The 17844-nt window shown below is 46.3% G+C and overlaps 2 protein-coding genes across 6 annotated transcripts; both read right to left on the bottom strand.

The window, feature by feature from the left end:
• Window positions 1-30: 30 nt before the first annotated feature.
• IQCC (IQ motif containing C) lies at window positions 31-2811 on the bottom strand. The gene is given in 6 exon segments (XM_036885159.2): window positions 31-1111; window positions 1114-1147; window positions 1268-1371; window positions 1602-1854; window positions 2079-2222; window positions 2635-2811. Coding segments are annotated over 6 exon segments (1008 nt in total). The 5' UTR covers window positions 2689-2811; the 3' UTR covers window positions 31-692.
• A 164-nt stretch (window positions 2812-2975) lies between these two features.
• CCDC28B (coiled-coil domain containing 28B) lies at window positions 2976-7250 on the bottom strand. Of its 5 annotated transcripts, none has more exons than XM_036885161.2 (6): window positions 7029-7207; window positions 5644-5831; window positions 4312-4478; window positions 3998-4191; window positions 3756-3778; window positions 2976-3169 (listed from the first exon to the last, which is right to left on the bottom strand). In XM_036885161.2, the coding sequence occupies exons 2-6, from the start codon at window positions 5805-5807 to the stop codon at window positions 3115-3117; spliced, it is 603 nt and encodes a 200-aa protein (XP_036741056.2). In that variant the 5' UTR covers window positions 5808-5831; window positions 7029-7207; the 3' UTR covers window positions 2976-3114. The 5 variants fall into 5 exon arrangements, 4 of the variants coding, with proteins under 4 accessions (XP_036741056.2, XP_057355925.1, XP_057355927.1 ...); XR_008996958.1 differs by lacking the exon at window positions 3756-3778 and adding an exon at window positions 3662-3742 and having other exon boundaries at window positions 3131-3251; window positions 7029-7213; XM_057499942.1 differs by lacking the exons at window positions 3756-3778; window positions 3998-4191 and adding an exon at window positions 3662-3742 and having other exon boundaries at window positions 2976-3251; window positions 7029-7250.
• Window positions 7251-17844: the final 10594 nt, after the last annotated feature.

Below are 17844 nucleotides of genomic sequence, written 5' to 3'. Positions count from 1 at the left end.
GAGGCAGATGAATACAACCAGGCTCAGAAATCTGTGAAAAACCTTTATTCTCAATCAGCTCTCCCACTTTACTTACCCCAGGTGACTCCCTGTCCCAAAATTTGGACTAAGCTGCAAGCAGAGGATGAAGGAGGATCCTCTCTCCTCCCCCATATGGGTGCCAGCTCTTGGCTCCAGCTTCTCTGGGCCCCAGTAGCCACCAAAGGTTAGAGGATAGAGCTGATACCAGGAGCTAGAATGGGGACCTGTCCCCTTCATTGCCTTTTGCAGCATCTCCCTTTGGAACCTGGTCCTGCCCTGGCTCCCCAGGACCCAGCGTGGTGGTCCTGTTTCCCACAGCCTGCTCCTCCAGTGGCCCCTCCTGTGTGGTCTCACCCTGGGGAAGATATTTCTCAGGTGACCTTCATCTCCATGGTACAGTTCCCTCATTTTTCCATTCTTCATGGCTAGGCTCACTGGAGGTTCTCTCTCTGGAGGTTTTACCACTGGGGGTCTGGTCCATGGACAGTTTAGTTTCCCAGAGACCCGGGCCACCATGCTCTGCCAAAGTCCCACCCCAGATGACATGGTCCTTTGAGAGGCCCAAGTCTTGTGGCCTAGCTCTTTAGCAATCAGACCCTTTGTGGTCTGGCCTTCTGGGAGACTCGTCCTTAATATTATATTTGGGTCCTCTTGGAATGTGGTTACATGTGTCATGGCCTCTCCAGAATAGTAGCCCCTAGCCTAGGTTTGAGGCCTTTTGGGGTGTGGTCCTCCAGGAGTTCTGTCAACTGCATGCAGATCTCTCTAGAGGTCTGTTCCCCATGGTCTGGCTCTTTGGTGAGCCTGTTCTCTGTGGTCTGGTTATCTGATGGTGTGTGCAGATGTTGTCCAGTCCTTTTGTAGCATGGATCCCTGTACTTGATTTTTTCTGGAGTGGCCAGACTTTCTGGGGATTTGTGGGGTTGTAATTTGAGCGTCCAGCAGGAATCATCTGCCTGGTCTGGCTCTCCACTGGTCTTGTTTCTGAGGGACTGGTCTTCCAGTGGTGGGCTTGGTTGTGACCCAGCTCTCTCATAGGCCTGTGCCTTGTGTTCTCGGCACATGCTGGGCTTGTCTCTGGCCTGATCACCTCTGGGGATCTCAGTGTTTGTTTGAGAATTAAGTACTGTTGGGGAAGAGAACAGACATTATACCAGGCAGGCCTGCTTGGGCATATCAGAAGGCTTTTCCCTAACCCCCACCCTTGGCCTTAAATGTGTAGAAAGTGCTCCAAGTTACTGCCTACCTCCTTACGGCTATTGATGGCCTGTTGTAGCCACAATAGTTCCATGGCCAAGTGGTTGCGGTGGTACTGAAGCTCCTGGAGCTCAGTGTGGCTATGGGGCAGTCCTGTGAAGGAGGGAGGAACAAAGAGAGAAAGCCTTGAGGAGTAGACACTGGGCACTGGCCTAGCACTAGACCCTGGCACCTTCCCCCTACCCACCCATGAGTTGCTTCAACCAGGCAGAGGAAAGAAGGAAAGGGATGCAGTTCATCTAGCACTAGCTTTTCACTTTTCAGATGGGAAAGCTGAGGCCTAGAGAGAAGCAGAGGCTTGCTCTAATGTAGTAGAGAAGTACCTGGGTTCTCCATCTTTGACCTATCTCTGGCCTTCTCTTGACTGGGTTTCCTTTGCTCATTCTGAAGCCAGGGGCTGTCATCTGTGTAAGGAAGACTTCCTGAGTTTGCCAAGCTCTCTCCTGACTTCTTCAGCATCATCTCCTCCCAGAGGGCCTCTCTCTGAGGCTCTTTACATTGGAGGTGGCTCCTTAGTTTCTGCTCTGAATTTGGCACCCTCTCTTTGGCCTTCCAGGTCCGATGGGATTTTGGCTTCTGGGAAATCAGTCAGAGAGGTAATGAGAACCCCAGGACTAAATCCTCCAGATATAAGTTGTCATGATTTAGCATACAAGTTGGTGAGGATTCAGGATGGTGAGGTGAGTGCAGCCCTTACATTGAGAGAAATTTGTCGGTAGCAAGGCTGGATTCTACCATTCCCTTGATCCCCTGCCCAGGTGTCTCCTTCCCCTCCCTTCTCGCTTTGGGGTGGGTACTACCTCTGGAAGAAATCGGGGCCGAGGAATCCAGCCCTCAGTCCACTGAAGCATGCCCAGATCACCCTCGATCTCTCGTACAATAGCCTCATACTCAGCTCTCAGACTCTGGAATTGGCGTCGGACCAAGAAGCCCCGGACGCAGGCCTGGTGTGGAGAACGAGGGAAAATAAAACTTGTATCACTGCAAAAGTGGGGGCATCTTGGGGTACTCTCCTGGAGAGGTCATCCCGGTGATTCTAGGAAGGGACCCGCCCAGGCAGAAATGGTAGGTGATGCACAGCAATGGGGCTCTTGGGATTCAAATGAACATGCCGGACTGGATCCCCCTTTTTGACTTAAGGCCCTTCCCGCTATTTCCCTGATCCTTCAGGGGCGTGTGGGGAAGTTGGGGGAGCGCGGTGGGTCCGGGGGGCCCACCATTCTTCGGGGCTGTAGGGGTGGGTCAGATCAACAGAGGTTGGCACACGGGTAGGTAACTAAATGTGACAGCCTCATCTCGTTCGAAAGTGCCAGTCCGAGACTCCATCGCGGGGAAACGTGCAACCCTGCCTCGCACCTGCAACATTGACACCTTCTGAATCGGCCGCTCCAGCTCCCTCTCCCGCTCCATCCGGGCGCCAACTGGTCTGTCCGCCTGCCGGGCGCCTGTGCAGTGCGTCACTAGGCCGCGCCGCGCTCCGGCCAGGCAGGTCCCGCCCCCGCCGTCGCCACGGCAATCGTCCCTCTATCCCGAGCTAGCGCGTGCGTCCTTGCGCGAGTCCCCAACTCCCACACTCAGAGCCGCACCGGCGACTGCAGCCCCGACGAGCGGGCCCTCTCTAACCGATGTGTTTTGCACATGGGTATCTCCGCCGGGTAAAGGAGCCATGAGGGTAGGAAGAGCACAGAGCCGCTTGCTTGCTTTTTTTCTGGTTTAATTCCATCCAGTGCCCCCCTCCCCATAGCACCTGGGGGGCCGCGGAATACCCCGTCGAATCCATAAAAAGTCACAGTTTAAAGGGAATGAGAGGGGGCAGTGTGGGCCTGGGTCCGGCACCTACACAGTCGACTGCTCCTCAGGCTCAGCGTTCTCAGCCAGGTGCAGCTTCTGTCTGTGCCAGTCAAGGATTATGATGCTTTGGGCTCCAGTCTTTCCAGCCCTGTCTTCCCATCCTGTACAGGCTGTTCCCTCAACTGCGCAAAGGGGCCGGGTCAGGGGACTCGGCGGAGGTGGGGGTGACCCGTAGTCTGAGGTTGCAGTCCCCACCTGCTTTTCTGGCTAGGTGGCTTACCCTCTTCTCTCTCAGTCTATACACACAAGTGCGTGCACAAAATTTCTGACTCGGACTGGATGGGGAATAATCTAAATCAGTAAAAATAATTGCTCAATGCTGAAAGAGGAGGAGGACCTCAGACAAGTTTTGTGGTGGATTGGTGTCTGCCAAAGTACTTGCGAAGGTTTTGATTAGGGAAAACATACTTCCTGCAGCCACTTTTCTCCTACTCTTTGGGAAATTCTTCCTGCATTCCTCTACCTGGGTGGGGGCAGTTTGTGGCTAATTCTGACTCAGCAAGACTGAAAGAGTTGAGGAAGTTGTTTATACCTAAATACTCTGGAGGTGGTGGGGAGGAGGAAACTGCTTTCATCTCTGGGAGGCAAGCACACATACAAACTGTCAGGTCCCCTGGAAAGGATACATAGAATTACTAAGATCTTCCAGCTGTCAACAGGGGGAGTAAAGGAGGTTTGTGTCAAGAAGGGAACTAGGCCAAACCCCAGATGCTCTGGGGGCCATCTTCTCGTGAAGTTGAGGGGCCCAGAGCTCTTGGCTCCATGTACTCCCCAGCTTCTCACCCAGGGCCCAGGAATGGCCTTAGGGGCATGTCCCTCCCCCACCCCCTGGAACCCCCAGGAACTGAAGCACCCAGCCCTGACCCACATTGCTCAGCAGCTGGTCCAGGTTGCGGTCTGCCATTGTCTTCTTTTGCTCCTCAGGCAACCCCTCAGTGACACCATCCTCTTCCTCCTCCTCGTCCTCCTCCTCCCCACACACATCCAGGCTGAAGTGCAGCCGGGCCAGCTTCTCCTGCATCTCCCGCACGTGCTCCAGCTGCTCAAAGGAGCATTCCTTTCCTGGACAGCACCTGTCTGAGCCCTGGGAGCGATCTTGGTACCCTCGCCCCATCTGCATCCCAGAGACCAGGCCCTCCAGCCCCACCCACACACCCTCTAAGCCCAGCCCCCCGGACTCACCGAAAGCCTGCAGCCTGCCGGAGTGGAAATCATTGAGCAGGTTCAGCAGTCCCCCCTCCATCTCATAGACATCAGTCACCTCAGTCAGGAAGGAGTGCTGCAGAGGCGTGCCTGCAGAGCCACCCCCTGCTCCGACCAGCACTGGGCGACATTTCTCCTTGCCTGCCCTGGGTGGGGTGTGCACGACCATGTCACAGGGTGGGGGCAGCTAGGTCTTTTGTGACCTCTGTCTATGTACTAATTCATCTTCCTAGCAACTCACCAACATAAATGAAAGTTTGTTCTTCAGGCCCTGCCCTGGGCACAAGGATTGGTGAAGGGAAGGGAGTGGATGAGGGATGAGGGTAAGAGGTCAAAGAAGTCTTTTCTGCCAGTAACAGCTAGAGCTATGCCTAGGGTTGGGGGGCTTCTGGGTTCCTGTCTGAGCACCTCACTCATTCCTCCTGTGACTCTGGGTGAATCATTTGTTCTTACTGGTTCTCAGTGAATTTGGGGACTATTATTCCTTTACTGCCATGAGAGCTATCTTACATCTCCCCAAAATATCTTTCTGCCTGTCTTCTATTTAAAAACTGTTTTGAATTTTCCATTGCCCTCAGGATAACATTGAATGACCTTTTCAGCCTGGCCCCTATGCCTCTCCAACTGTGTTTTCTGCCAATACTGCCCCAGCCCTGGGCTTCACCTACAACCACAGTGGCCATCCCTGAACGTGCGCCTCAGGCAGGTGGTGTGCAAAGCCACAAGGAAACAGTAATCGGAGAAAGAACACATGTTTAGTGGGAAACAAACATGGACAAATTCCCAATCATTAAAAAAGAAGAAAAGAATTCACATTGTATAAATTCTCATTAAAAAATAAGGAATTCACATTGTATACCTGAGTTTGAGTATCCTTTCACCATCTGCCCCATGACATTCCAGGGCCACGAAACCATCTGTGGTTCCTGGAACCTTCCAGACAATGTTTTTCTTCCACACTTATGCTAGGCCAGTCCCTCAGCTTAGAACACTGTCTCTCTCCAGCCCACCCAACAGGCTTCCCTGACTCTCACTTCCTGGCAGTGTTGCTCACTCCCTGCTTTGAGGTGCATCATCATACTGTGTGATCCCAGTGACCCACTTGGCCTTTTCCCCACATGCTTGAAGGGAGGGACTGGGTCTGAGGCATCTCTTGAGTTGCCAGGAGCCAGCCTGCTCAGCCCCATGGAAAGCAGCAATTACTGCTTAGTAACTAAAAGCTAAGGCCCCTTTACCTTCCTCCCCACAGAGCTCAGCTTAAAGTTGAGGTTCCCCCCCTCCCCCTTCTTCCTGCTTCCCTTCTGTACCCACCTCTTAAATTTGGCCCGCTGCTTAGGGGATGGCAGATGAGGGAGTCCCAGGGCTAGGGAGCCACTGTGACTGGTGGGCACGGGGACCCTGCGTAGCGTGCCTGGGGCCTGGGCTGGCTGGGTCAGGCAGGGTTTAGGACTCCTTTTCTTCTTCTTGTCCTCCATTGGTTGTGGGCTGGGACTCGGGTCCTGGGAGGGAGGCAACCCCACTGAGATAGTGAGAGGCAGTCATCCCTTCACCCAGCAATCCCTGAGACTTGCAGAGAAAGGGCCCTGAGAACTTCTGTCCCTTTACAATTGTCAGGGCCTTTGTCCCCTCATCTGTCCAGTATGGGCAGGGCCAGGTGCCAGCATCTACTGCTGGGCTTACAGACTTGTATTTGAAGGGACCCACTCAGGTCCCTTCCTGCCCTCTGGCCTTTGCTGAAAACCTAGGCTCTGCCTGAAAGGACTGGACCGAACACTTCTGTTGCTGATGTTGGGGTTTCCTTTCCCTGTAGCTGAGGGCGGAGCTGGCAGAGGAAATGTGAGGGGAGACAGAGTGGATATGAGCTGACAGGAGCACAGCTGTGGATTAGGGGTGGCTTAACTAGGCTGTTCTGTTCTATTTATCAATACACCTTGTCAGCATGGGAGGCGACCAAGGTGTGGGTGTGGGCGCCCAGAAGACCCGTGTCAAACCCTCATGTGCTGCAGGGCTTAGGCTGGTTTCCCTCCACTCAGGCACAGGCATCCCACCTCTTCCACCCCACTCCCAACTGCAAATACCAGGTGCCCCCCCCCCCCTGATGTTCCCTGGGACTTGCTTCCAGCTTCACCCTCCCCAGCATAAAGTCCCTGCTTCCCTTCAGCTGCAGCCAGGATGGGGTGGGTGGTCAGGCGGCTGGCTGCCTTGGCCTCCAACAATGGCTGCGTCTGTGGCTGGCACTGCTTAGCCTTCGGTCCAGCCCCACCCCCCGAGCCTCAGGTCCGCTGAGGTCTTCCCCGTGGAGTCTGGGGGCCCTTTACAAGGTTTTCCCAAGCTGCTCACTTGAGTCTGCTGCCACCAAGCCTCACTCTGCACTTGGGGATGGTGGTGGCACTGGGGCCATAGCCAGCGTAAGATGGCTGGCTGGCACTGAGGGGGTGTGGTAGAGAGGAAACAGGAGTGCATCACCTGCCTCGCCCTCCCAACAGCCTGGCCCAATTAGAGACTTTAGAAGAACGGGAGCAGGAGCCCCTGCTTGCCAAAAACGACTAGGAGTGACCTGGGATCTGGTTCCATGCTCAGTCTCCAGAGCCGTGTGCCAAATGGGTCGCTCAGCTCAGGAGACAAGATCCGAAATGGAGCTTTAGACCCGCATTCTGCCCCTGCCCCTGCCCCCACCCTCGAAGGGGGCAACTGACCTGAAGGTTTGGGGTCTGGCGTGAGGCTTCCTTGCGGGCTCCCTCCGCCCTCAGCCCTCTCCTCCTAGTTACAGAGCTGTGAAAGCTGAGCTGGCAGGAGGTAATTTACATTTAAAGAGAAAGTACCCTTCTTTAGTTCTCGGGATGGTGCAGGATGGGAGGAGCATCCCCACATTTATTAAGCTGTCCCTCTCACCTCCACCCTGCCACCCGAACAAAGGTGACTATGTTGGTTGTATGACAGCAATGTAAAAAGCCCTCTCACTTTCCGATCAGAGAAGCTACGGTCCCATAGGAAATGGTGATGGCTTTGTCGGAAGGTGGGGTGAGGGGGAGAGAGGAGGGGGGAGGGGGAGAGAGACAGAGAGAGAGACAGAGAGAGAGAGTGTGTGTGTGTGTGTGTGTGTGTGTGTGGGCACGTAGGAGCACAAGCAGCAGCAGGAAAAACTGCCTAGGAAGACAGCCGTCTATCGAGTGAGTCCAGATCCCCTCCTAAGTACTTTTTTGGTTATGGATTCTTTTTTTCTCTTTTGTTCTTTTCCATAATTAAAAAAAATGTTTAAACATGAATGTACTTGTGACATTTAATTTTATCCATCAACTTTACTGAACTAATGGCTGCCCAGATAGCTGCTAAAACACCATTTCTGGTGTGTCTATGAGGGTGTTTCTGGAAGAGATCAGCATCTGAATCAACAGACTGAATAAAGAAGACGGCCTTCACCAGTGTGGGGCATCATCCAATTCACTGAGGGCCTTGGCAAAGAACGTCTCCATGTTATCTGAAGTCCATGGGTTTGTGGTAGGAATCACTAAGTTTTCTCTTGGAGTAAGATTTCGAATGCAAGGAGTTTCCAGCGCTGGCCTCATAGGAAGAGTGCTGAGTAAAGTTCTGTTCTGCTGGTTCTCCTCAAGAAGTCTGGCATTCATCTCTCTTAGCCTCTCATTAGTCCTGTGGAAAATGTTTAGTTCATTTCCCAATGAATTTCTAACTTTAATTCTTCCAGGTAGAGTTGCTTGTATTTTTCCAATTCTATTTTACTAGAATATTTAAATTTTTGTTTTGAAGAGTTCAAATTCCAGGTCTTTAATTCTGAGTTCCATCTGGCTTCTTATTGAAGCATCATTATTTTCTCTCCACTGCTCTAACTTTTCTTGAGATGCTGTTTGTGCCCGTAAAAACAGATCGACTTCTTTTTTCTACTATTTCCTGTCTAACTCTTTCTTCAAACTCCCGCTTATACAGTTCTAATTGGCTGTGTTCTACAATATTCATTTCTGTATGAGTCAGTTTTCCACTTTGTTACAACTTCTTTATATTCTTCTCTAGTTTTTCACATTTCTTTCGCATTGCTTTCATAAATAGCTCCGGTTGAAGAACTTGATTTCTTGCGTCTAGATGTAGACATTTTGAAGATGAAGTTTCCAGTTTTGCTCTAAGATCAATCTTATGTTTCAGTGTATTAATCTGAACGTCCACTTCAATTTGATCGGGTTTTAAATCTCCATGGAAACTAAGCTCTCCATTTTCATATTCATTTAACTTTCTTGTCATTTTTAAGAGTTTCTCAAGTCCAGAAATCTTTTTCTAATTCATTATTTTTCTTCACTTCTTGATCCAAACTGTGTTCTAGAGATTGTTTTAACTTAGTCAACTTCCTTAACTGTTCCTTTTCATCCAAACTTGTACTTAAAAGGTTTTTCTGAAGCTGTTCAATTTTGTCCACTTGCTTTTTGATTACTTCTAAGTTGTCATTTTCAATTTCAAGCTTGACTTCTGATTTGCCTCAATCTTCTTTAAATCCTGTGTTTGATCTTCTAAATTAATTCGGTAACGTGATGTAACCTCCAGCGATGCCTCTGACATAGATCGTTTTTTTAGGGTATCAGCCAGTTCTTGTTGAAGTTATCTCCTAACTACTGTTACTGCACTGCTGGCTCCTCGGCTTTCAGAGTCGACATCTGGGGCCAACTGTCTGCTCCTCGTGCGGCAGTCTGAATGCCCCTCCTAAGTACTTTATATACATTTAATTCTTGTAAGAACCCTGAGGGAAGATACTGTCACTCTTATAGTACTGAAAGTCAACAACAGTCTTTTGAGGGCAATACCAGTCTCTCATCACCCAGACACTCCTCGCTGGTAAACGCAGCAGTGGGGGCCTATCCAGCTATTGATGAGGTGAGGGACCAAGCTTATCCCATCTCCACCCCCAGGCCTGGAAGGCACATGTAGGGAGCAGCAGGTCAGAGGAAAACCAGCACTGCCTGCCTGTCTCTTAATTCCAGCCCCCAGGAGGGAAACCCGAGTGCCTGCTGGAGGCTGACCCACTGTTGGGGCTGCCTGGGAGGCTAGATCAACGGAGCAGCTATTTAAAGACCTGGCAGGGGCTCCCAGAGCACCATCTGATGCTTATCCTTGGCCAGGCTCTCAAATAACTGCTCCAGGAAAATGCACAGGGGCACTGGGTCCACCTTCCCCTCCCACTGGGCAGGAGCGGCTTTCTTGGGCCTGGGCCTCTGGCTGAGTTAGAGAGGAATGGGCACCATTTCTGCAGACACTTGTGCAGGTCTCTTCAAGGTGCTTCCAACACCCAGAGTGCTCCAGAAGGGAAAGCATAATTTAGGACTTTCTTAAATAACCAGGGGTCAGAGGAAAGGGTCTGCACAGGTAGAGAGGACAACTGGGAAGTCGCTCTCCTCCCCCTATCAGAGCTGCTAGGTACACCAGGGTCACTTCTCCAGGAAAGTGAGAGGGTTCAGTAACACCTCTAGGGTGAAGGTACTTTCTGAGCTGCTTTGCTTGGAAGCTCCAAGAGATGGGGCAGCCTCCCCTTGGTTCCTCCAAAAGATCTTTGCTTAGAACCACTGTGGCCAGCAGAGAAATATACCAGTCCATTAGGACTGTGACTATCAGGGGCCTAGGTGAGGGAACTGTCACAGCCAGGGTGAACACACCTGCCTGTGGAGGCTTGGAGGGAAGGACACTTCAGTTGTCTCTGCATTTTGTTGGGCATTCACATGTGCCAGACCAACCCAGGCCCCAGAGAGAACAGGGTGTTGTGAGGCCACAAGTACAATGTGTCTCATACAGGAGCCCCAACTTTTGTCTAGGCATGGGGTGGATGAACAGGAGTAAGAATTGCATGCAGAATGTAGTCTTGTCAAGGAATGCACAAAAATCAAAACTGGAGGTTGCTGTGTATTTCCTTGGGTGGGTCAGAGCCAAAGAATGCTGCCCGTGGCAGATCCTAATATTAGTGATGGGCACCCACCCATCTTAACTTAGGCCTCAGCTGGCCTATGTCTAGCTCTCTGGTCTCACCTTCCTCCTGGACACTGCCAGTCTCCTATTGAGACACTTGAGTGGTTTCTGGTACTCTCTGGATTTAGCTTAAATTCCTTAACCTGGCACACACCTGGCTCTTGGTGACTTGGTCGCAGTCTCTTCTCCACTCTGCAGTGTACCCACTCTGCCAGGTGAACTACCTCATTACTAAATCATCAAATTTCTACCTGCCCTTTGGATCATCTGGCGTTTCTATGTATCCACCTCAATCCCCTTACTAAAGGGGACAGGATCCCGTATTCTCCCAGCACCAACTACCTTCCTGTAAATAGAAGTATCTTTCTCCTCTGGAGCCTGAGCCCTCAGGGGGTGGGGCAACTTCTGAGCAATGGTAGTAGTCCCGGCTGCCTGCATGTGAGCATCATCCTGACTGTGTCATGGGCTCCGCTCAGGCAGCTTGAGTGAAATCTACTAGTGGTACAGAAGAGGATTAAAGATGGCGGCATGAGAGGTGAGACAGAGGCTTCCTCCTAAAACCACATATAATACGAAAATATAATTAATACAACTAATCCTGAAAGAGCAACAGGAAGGACTGCACCAGACTGCATACACCTGGAGAAAAGAACAGACCTCAAAGAAAAGGGTAACGTACCAAAGCTTTGGCCTGGTGGGACCCAAGCCTTTCCTCCATCCCAGCTCACCGGCAGGAGGAAGAGAAACAGAGCAGGGAGGGAGTGGAAGGCTTGGGACGGCTGAATACCTAGCACTGGAGATCTGCTCTGGGAGCACAAACCTACATTTCATGGTGCTTTTGTGATTATGGAGTTGAAAAGCTAAGACAGGCAGAATGCCTGGAGAGACTGAGATTCCAGCTGCTTGTGGAAAGCAGGGATCCATATCCAGCTGCTCTGGGACAAAAGAAAGGCAGGCAAACTGAGAGACTTCCTAACAAGGAAGCCCTTAGCAAGAGGGCTGCTAAAGGGGCAAGGATTGCATGGAGCTTACTGCTCAGGAGAAAAGACAGGTAGACAAAATTGTCCGGGTGCACTCTGCCCAGCAGGTTGGGAGCTTTCATGATTTCCAGGTGCTCCAGCTCCCTGGCTGGCTACACAGCTCCAAGGACCCCCTCCGTGACATGCAGCCTACTGCGCCTTTCTCCCAGCCAGCCCCACCTGGCTCGCAAACTGCAAACCCTACCCTGGTGTTAGGCCAGCCAGAGGGAATATCTGTCCTCAGCAACTACAAATGCAAAGCATAGAGTTTTATACCTGTGTGCCTGGCCCACTGGCTCAGGCAGTGGAGACAGGCATAGCAGCCGGGAAGCAGGAACCAGCTCTTTCCTCCCCCCAGGCACCAATACTGCTCCCCTGTGACACCCGACATTGCTTCAGGAGCTGAGCAGCTCCAGAGAGTAGAGTTTCTGGGCACTAGAGGGTGCCATACACAAATATGAAACACCAAAGGAACCTGGTACAGAGTAAAATTAATATAACTCTTGAGAAAGATGACATGGATCTCATGACTCTTCCTGAAAGGGAGTTCAAAATAAAAATCATTAACATGCTCAAAGAGGTACAGAAAGATATTCAAGAACTCAGAAATGAATTCTGGTCGGAGATCCAATCGTTGAAGAGCACAATGGAGGGTATTAAAAGCAGATTAGATACAGTGGAGGAGATATTAAATGAAATAGAAACTAGAGAAGAGGAATACAAAGAAGCTGAGGCAGAGAGAGAAAAAAGGATCTCTAAGAATGAAAGAATAGAGAACTGTGTGACCAATCCAAACGGAACAATATTCGCATTATAGGGGTACCAGAAGAAGAAGAGAGAAAAAGGGATAGAAAGTGTCTTTGAGGAGGTAATTGCTGAAAATTTCCCCAATCAGGGGAAGGAGATAGTCTCTCAGGCCATGGAGATGCACAGATCTCCCAACACAAGGGACCCAAGGAAGACAACACCAAGACATATAGTAATTAAGATGGCAAAGATCAAGGATATGGACACACTGTTAAAAGCAGCCAGAGAGAGAAATAAGATCACATACAAAGGAAAGCCCATCAGGCTAACATCAGACTTCTCAGCAGAAACCTTACAGGCCAGAAGGGAGTGGCATGATGTATTTAATGCAATGAAGCAGAAGGGCCTCGAACCAAGATTCTTTTATCTGGCAAGATTATCATTTAAAATTGAAAGAGGGATTAAACAATTTCCAGATAAGCAAAAGCTGAGAGAATTTGCCTCCCACAAACCATCTCTACAGTCTATTTTAGAGGGACTACTATAGATGGAAGTGTTCCTAAGGTTTAATAGCTGTCACCAGAGGTAATAAAACCACAGTAAAGAAAGTAGAACAGCTAATTACTAAGCAAATGCAAAATTAAATGAACAATCCCCCAAATCAATCAAGGGATAGACAAAAAGTACAGAATATGATACCTAATATATAAAGAATGGAAGAGAAAGAAAAATAAGGAGAAAAGGAAAAGAACCCTTAGATTGTGTTTGTAATAGCATATTAAGTGAGTTAAGTTAGACTCTTAGTAAGGAATTTAACCTTAAACCTTTGGTAACCATGAATCTAAAGCCTGCAGTGGCAATAAATACATACCTATCGATACTCACCCTAAATGTAAATGGACTGAATGCACCAATCAAAAGACATAGAGTCACTGAATGGATAAAAAAACAAGACCCATCTATATGCTGCCTACAAGAGACTCACTTTAAACCCAAAGACATACATAGACTAAAAGTGAAGGGATGGAAAAAGACATTTCATACAACTAATAGAGAGAAAAAAGCAGGAGTTGCATTACTTGTATCAGACAAAATAGACTTCAAAACAAAGAAAGTCACAAGAGACAAAGAAGGACATTACATAATGATAAAAGGGTTAATCCAAAAAGATATAACCATTATAAATATCTACGTGCCCAACACAAGAGCACCGACATATGTCAAACAAATACTAACAGAATTAAAAGGGGAAATAGAATGCAATGCATTCTTTCTAGGAGACTTCAACACTCCACTCACTCTGAAGGATAGATCAACCAGACGGAAAATAAGTAAGGACACAGAGGCACTGAACATTAGAATAGATGGTCCTAACATACATCTATAGAACTCTACCTCCCAAAGCAGCAGAATACACATTCTTCTCAAGTGCACATGGAACATTTTCAAGAATAGATCATATACTAGGCCACAAAAAGAGCCTCAGTAAATTAAAAAAGATTGAAATTGTACCAACCAGTTTCTCAGACCACGAAGGTATGAAACTACAAATAAATTACGCAAAGAAAATGAAAAACCCCACAAACACATGGAGGCTTCACAACATGCTCCTAAATAACCCATGGATCAATGACCAAATAAAAACAAGAGATCAGGCAATATATAGAGACAAATGACAACACCACCACAATGCCCCAACTTCTGTGACACGCAGCCAAGGCAGTTCTAAGAGGAAAGTATGTAACAACCCAGGCCTACTAAAAGAAGAACAATCCCAAATGAATAGTCTAGTCACAATTATTGAAACTGGAGAAAGAAGAACAAATGAGACCCAAAGTAAGTAGAAGGAGGGGCATAATAAAGATCAGATAAGAAATAAATAAAATTGAGAATAAAACAATAGAAAAAAATAATGAAACCAAGAGCTGGTTCTTTGAGAAAATAAACAAAATAGATAACCCCCTAGCCAGACTTATTAAGAACAAAAGAGAATCTACACACATAAACAGAATCAGAAATGAGAAAGGGAAAGTCACTACAGATACCACTGAGATACAAAGAATTATTAGAGAATTATTAGAGGATAACCTAGACCAAATGGACAACTTTCTAGAAAAATACAACCTTCCAAGACTGACCCAGAAAGAAACAGAAAATCTAAACAGACCAATTACCAGCAAAGAAATTGAACTGGTAATCAAAAAACTACCCAAGGACAAAACGCCTCGACCAGATGGTTTTACTGCTGAATTCTATCAAACATTTAGTGAAGACCTAATACCCATCCTCCTTGACATTTTCCAAAGAGTAGAAGAGGGAATACTTACAAACTCATTCTATGAGGCCAGCATTGCTCTAATAACAAAACCAGGCAAAGACACCACCAAAAAAAAAAATTACAGACCAATATTCCTGATGAACACAGATGCAAAAATACTCAACAAAATATTAGCAAACCGAATTCAAAAATATATAAAAAAGATCATCCATCATGATCAAGTAGGATTTATTCCAGGGCTGCAAGGATGGTACAACATTCGAAAATCCATCAACATCATCCACCACATAAATAAAAAGGACAAAAATCATATGATCATTTCCATAGATGCTGAAAAAGGATTTGACAAAATTCAACATCTACTTATGATAAAAACTCTCAATAAAGTGGGTATACTGGGCAAGTACCTCAACATAATAAAGGCCATATATGACAAACCCACAGCCAACATTATACTTAACAGTGAGAGGCTGAAAGCTTATCCCTTAAGATCGGGAACAAGACAAGGATGCCCACTCTCCCTACTTCTATTCAACATAGTACTGGAGGTCCTAGCCACAGCAATCAGACAACACAATAAAAGGCATCCAATAGGCAAGGAAGAAGTTAAACTGTCCCTGTTTGCAGATGACATGATAGTGTACATAAAAAAACCCTAAAGAATCCCCTCCAAAACTATTATATCTGATATCTGAATTCAGCAAAGTTGCAGGATACATAATTAATACACAGAAATCTGTGGCATTCCTATATACTAACACACTAACAATGAACTAGCAGAGAGAAATCAGGAAAACAATTCCATTCACAGTTGCATCAAAAAGAATAAAATACCTAGGAATAAACCCAACGAAGGAAGTGAAAGACCTATACTCTGAAAACTACAAGATACTCATGAGAGAAATTAAAGATGATACCAATAAATGGAAACACATACCATGCTCATGGATAGGAAGAATTAATATTGTTAAAATGGCCATCCTGCCAAAAGCAATTGACAGATTCAATGCAATTCCCATCAAAATACCAACAGCATTCTTCAATGAACTAGGGAAAATTGTTCTAAAATTCATATGGAACCACAAAAGACCACAAATAGCCAGAGCAACCCTGAGAAGGAAAAGTAAAGCTGAGGGGATTACACTCTCCAACTTCAAGCTCTACTACAAAGCCATAGTAACCAAGACAATTTGGTACTGGCAGAAGAACAGACTCATAGACCAATGGAACAGACTAGAGAGCCCTGATATAAACCCAACCATATATGGTCAATTAATATATGATAAAGGAGCCATGGACATACAATGGGGAAATGACAGCCTCTTCAACATCTGGTGTTGGCAAAACTGGAAAGCTACATGCAAGAGAATGAAACTGGATTATTGTTTAACCCCATAAACAAAAGTAAGCTCAAAATGGATCAAATACTTGAATATAACTCATGTGGCAGGAGCCATGCTACTCAAGCTGTGTATTTGCCTTTAAAATCTTTTACTGTCATTCTGGTTAAATAAATAAGTATTGTTTCATGGTGACTTATGATTTTATTTAGATTATTTAGGCAAGTGCCTTAAAAACTTTTTGACAGCTTCCCAAAATCAAATTCAAAAAGTTGCTTTATACCTCTAGTTCACTCTGATATTTTCCAGAGGGCCCCTGAAACATGTCAGAGGAATTTTTTCTCCTCATTGGGGAAAATATTTGGCTAATTTGGCTTATTTATCTGATATATATATTTACCTGGAAAGCACTGTCAAAGAAGATGATGCTAAACTTTGTTACCGAATGTTTTATGTTACAGAAATATCCAAATTTCTTTCTATCAACTTACAGTAAACTCTCATCAAATCTTTAAACATTGTCATTTATAAGTCTGTTGTCATTTGTAGTCACTGATTACTCCTAAATTAGTAAAGAACTAGATTTCAGCAGAATAGGTATTAGTTACATAAGATTAAGTAAACTAAAGAAATGATTTTGTGGCTTTTTGTCTTCAACTAATTCCAAACCTTTAGTAAAATAGAAACACCTGCTTACAGGGCAATAGAAAGGGCCTGATGTTTTAATAACCTGTGGGAGAGGATATGCTTGTATTTTTAAACAGGATTCAGATACACCCATGTGGGTACCAGACAGACTCATCAGACAGGTCTCCACCACCACCTCCTCCCCCACACAACTTCCGGAGATGAAGTGAAAGTCCCTGCCCAACAAAGAACGTTGAAGAACTTCTAGTACAGTGTTTATAGAGCCTCGCTGTGCAAGATTCCTGAAAAGCTCGCCAGTCACGACTAAGTCTTCCCTCACGGCAGTAATTAGCAAGATCAACTTGAGAAAGTGACCCTCCGACCTGAGACCAGATAGAAAAGCTGACAGAGGAAGCCAAAGCTGTAGATCGCCTTCAGAGTTTGCCTTTTACTAGTAAAACTTTGTTTATTGCTATGCTTAAGTCCCACCCATATTAACTACATCTCTAAATGAAAAATCTTTCCTACAGTCTGAATTATGGCAAGTTGTAGCTTCTGTCGGACCAATAACACTGTATAAACCCACAGGAAAAGCTGTTTATCAACTTCAAGCCTGTTTGCAAACTTCATACGTCTTTTTGCTATCTCAGAATTATATATCTATGAATATTAGTAAAACTATAGATAAATTTATTATAAATTGTAATATTTGTACTCTTTCTACCTGTATTTCTGTAAAAAATAATGCAAGTAATTTCTATTGTGTACCATCTCCCATATTGGATAATTCCTGTTACTTTAAATTTTATGTAGTTTAATGATTATGAACTACAAGCACTTCGTGATACCAGCATTCTCTTATTTCAGAAAAAGTGTTTTGTAGCCCCTAGTACAAGAGACCCATACTGCTGCTTATTGATCAGTTGTCTAAGAATGTAACATTAGCTTTAGCCACTTAAGAGATGATTGATCAAAAATTAAAATATAAAGTTAATGCCCTAGGACCCTGCTTTATGTGAAGAACCAAGTCCAAAATTTAAAACTTGTTTGATCCCCAAATGTTATAGTAATTACAAATAGATTTGTGTTACTCCTTATAAATATAATTCCTCAGACACTTCATGATAAAATTTAGAACTACTTATTAAGAGTTTGAGAAAATACCAATATATTATTAAACATGAGTAGTTTACAAAAACCTATTATTGATATTAGTGCTGCTCATACTTCCTCTAGCTCCACCTCTGAAGTTGCAGGCTCCTTTTTAGCAACTGTAAAACATTATACCTCTACCTCTGCTTGCTTCTCTTTCATAAATTTAAGAATTTCGGCATTAATTATTTTTCTTCTTGTGTTCCTCCTTCCAGTCTTCCTCTGACTGCTAAGCAAAAGTGTAAAAAAAACCTATTAAAACTGAAGACTTTAAAACTTGCTTTAAAAAATAAAAAAGGGGGAGATGGCGGGAGCCATGCTACTCAAGCTGTATAGCGAAGCTCAGGCTGTAGGAAGACCCCCACAAAGCAGGGGCCCTCGCAGCTGGCTC

Source organism: Manis pentadactyla, chromosome 4, assembly GCF_030020395.1.
Source record: "Manis pentadactyla isolate mManPen7 chromosome 4, mManPen7.hap1, whole genome shotgun sequence".
In the NCBI taxonomy this organism is placed as follows: Eukaryota; Metazoa; Chordata; class Mammalia; order Pholidota; family Manidae; genus Manis; species Manis pentadactyla.
This window is presented reverse-complemented; position numbering and strand designations above follow the sequence as displayed.

What these genes read in the sequence shown, in the direction of transcription:
- CCDC28B (XM_036885161.2), bottom strand. Translation starts at nt 5,807, where the DNA reads ATGGAGGACAAGAAGAAGAAAAGGAGTCCTAAACCCTGCCTGACCCAG. An exon ending in TGGACCAGCTGCTGAGCAAT is followed by an intron (nt 3,779 to 3,997) that starts GTGGGTCAGGGC and finishes CCCTGTTGACAG; the next exon opens with CTGGAAGATCTTAGTAATTC. An exon ending in GAAGATCTTAGTAATTCTAT is followed by an intron (nt 3,170 to 3,755) that starts GTATCCTTTCCA and finishes TGACTGGCACAG; the next exon opens with ACAGAAGCTGCACCTGGCTG.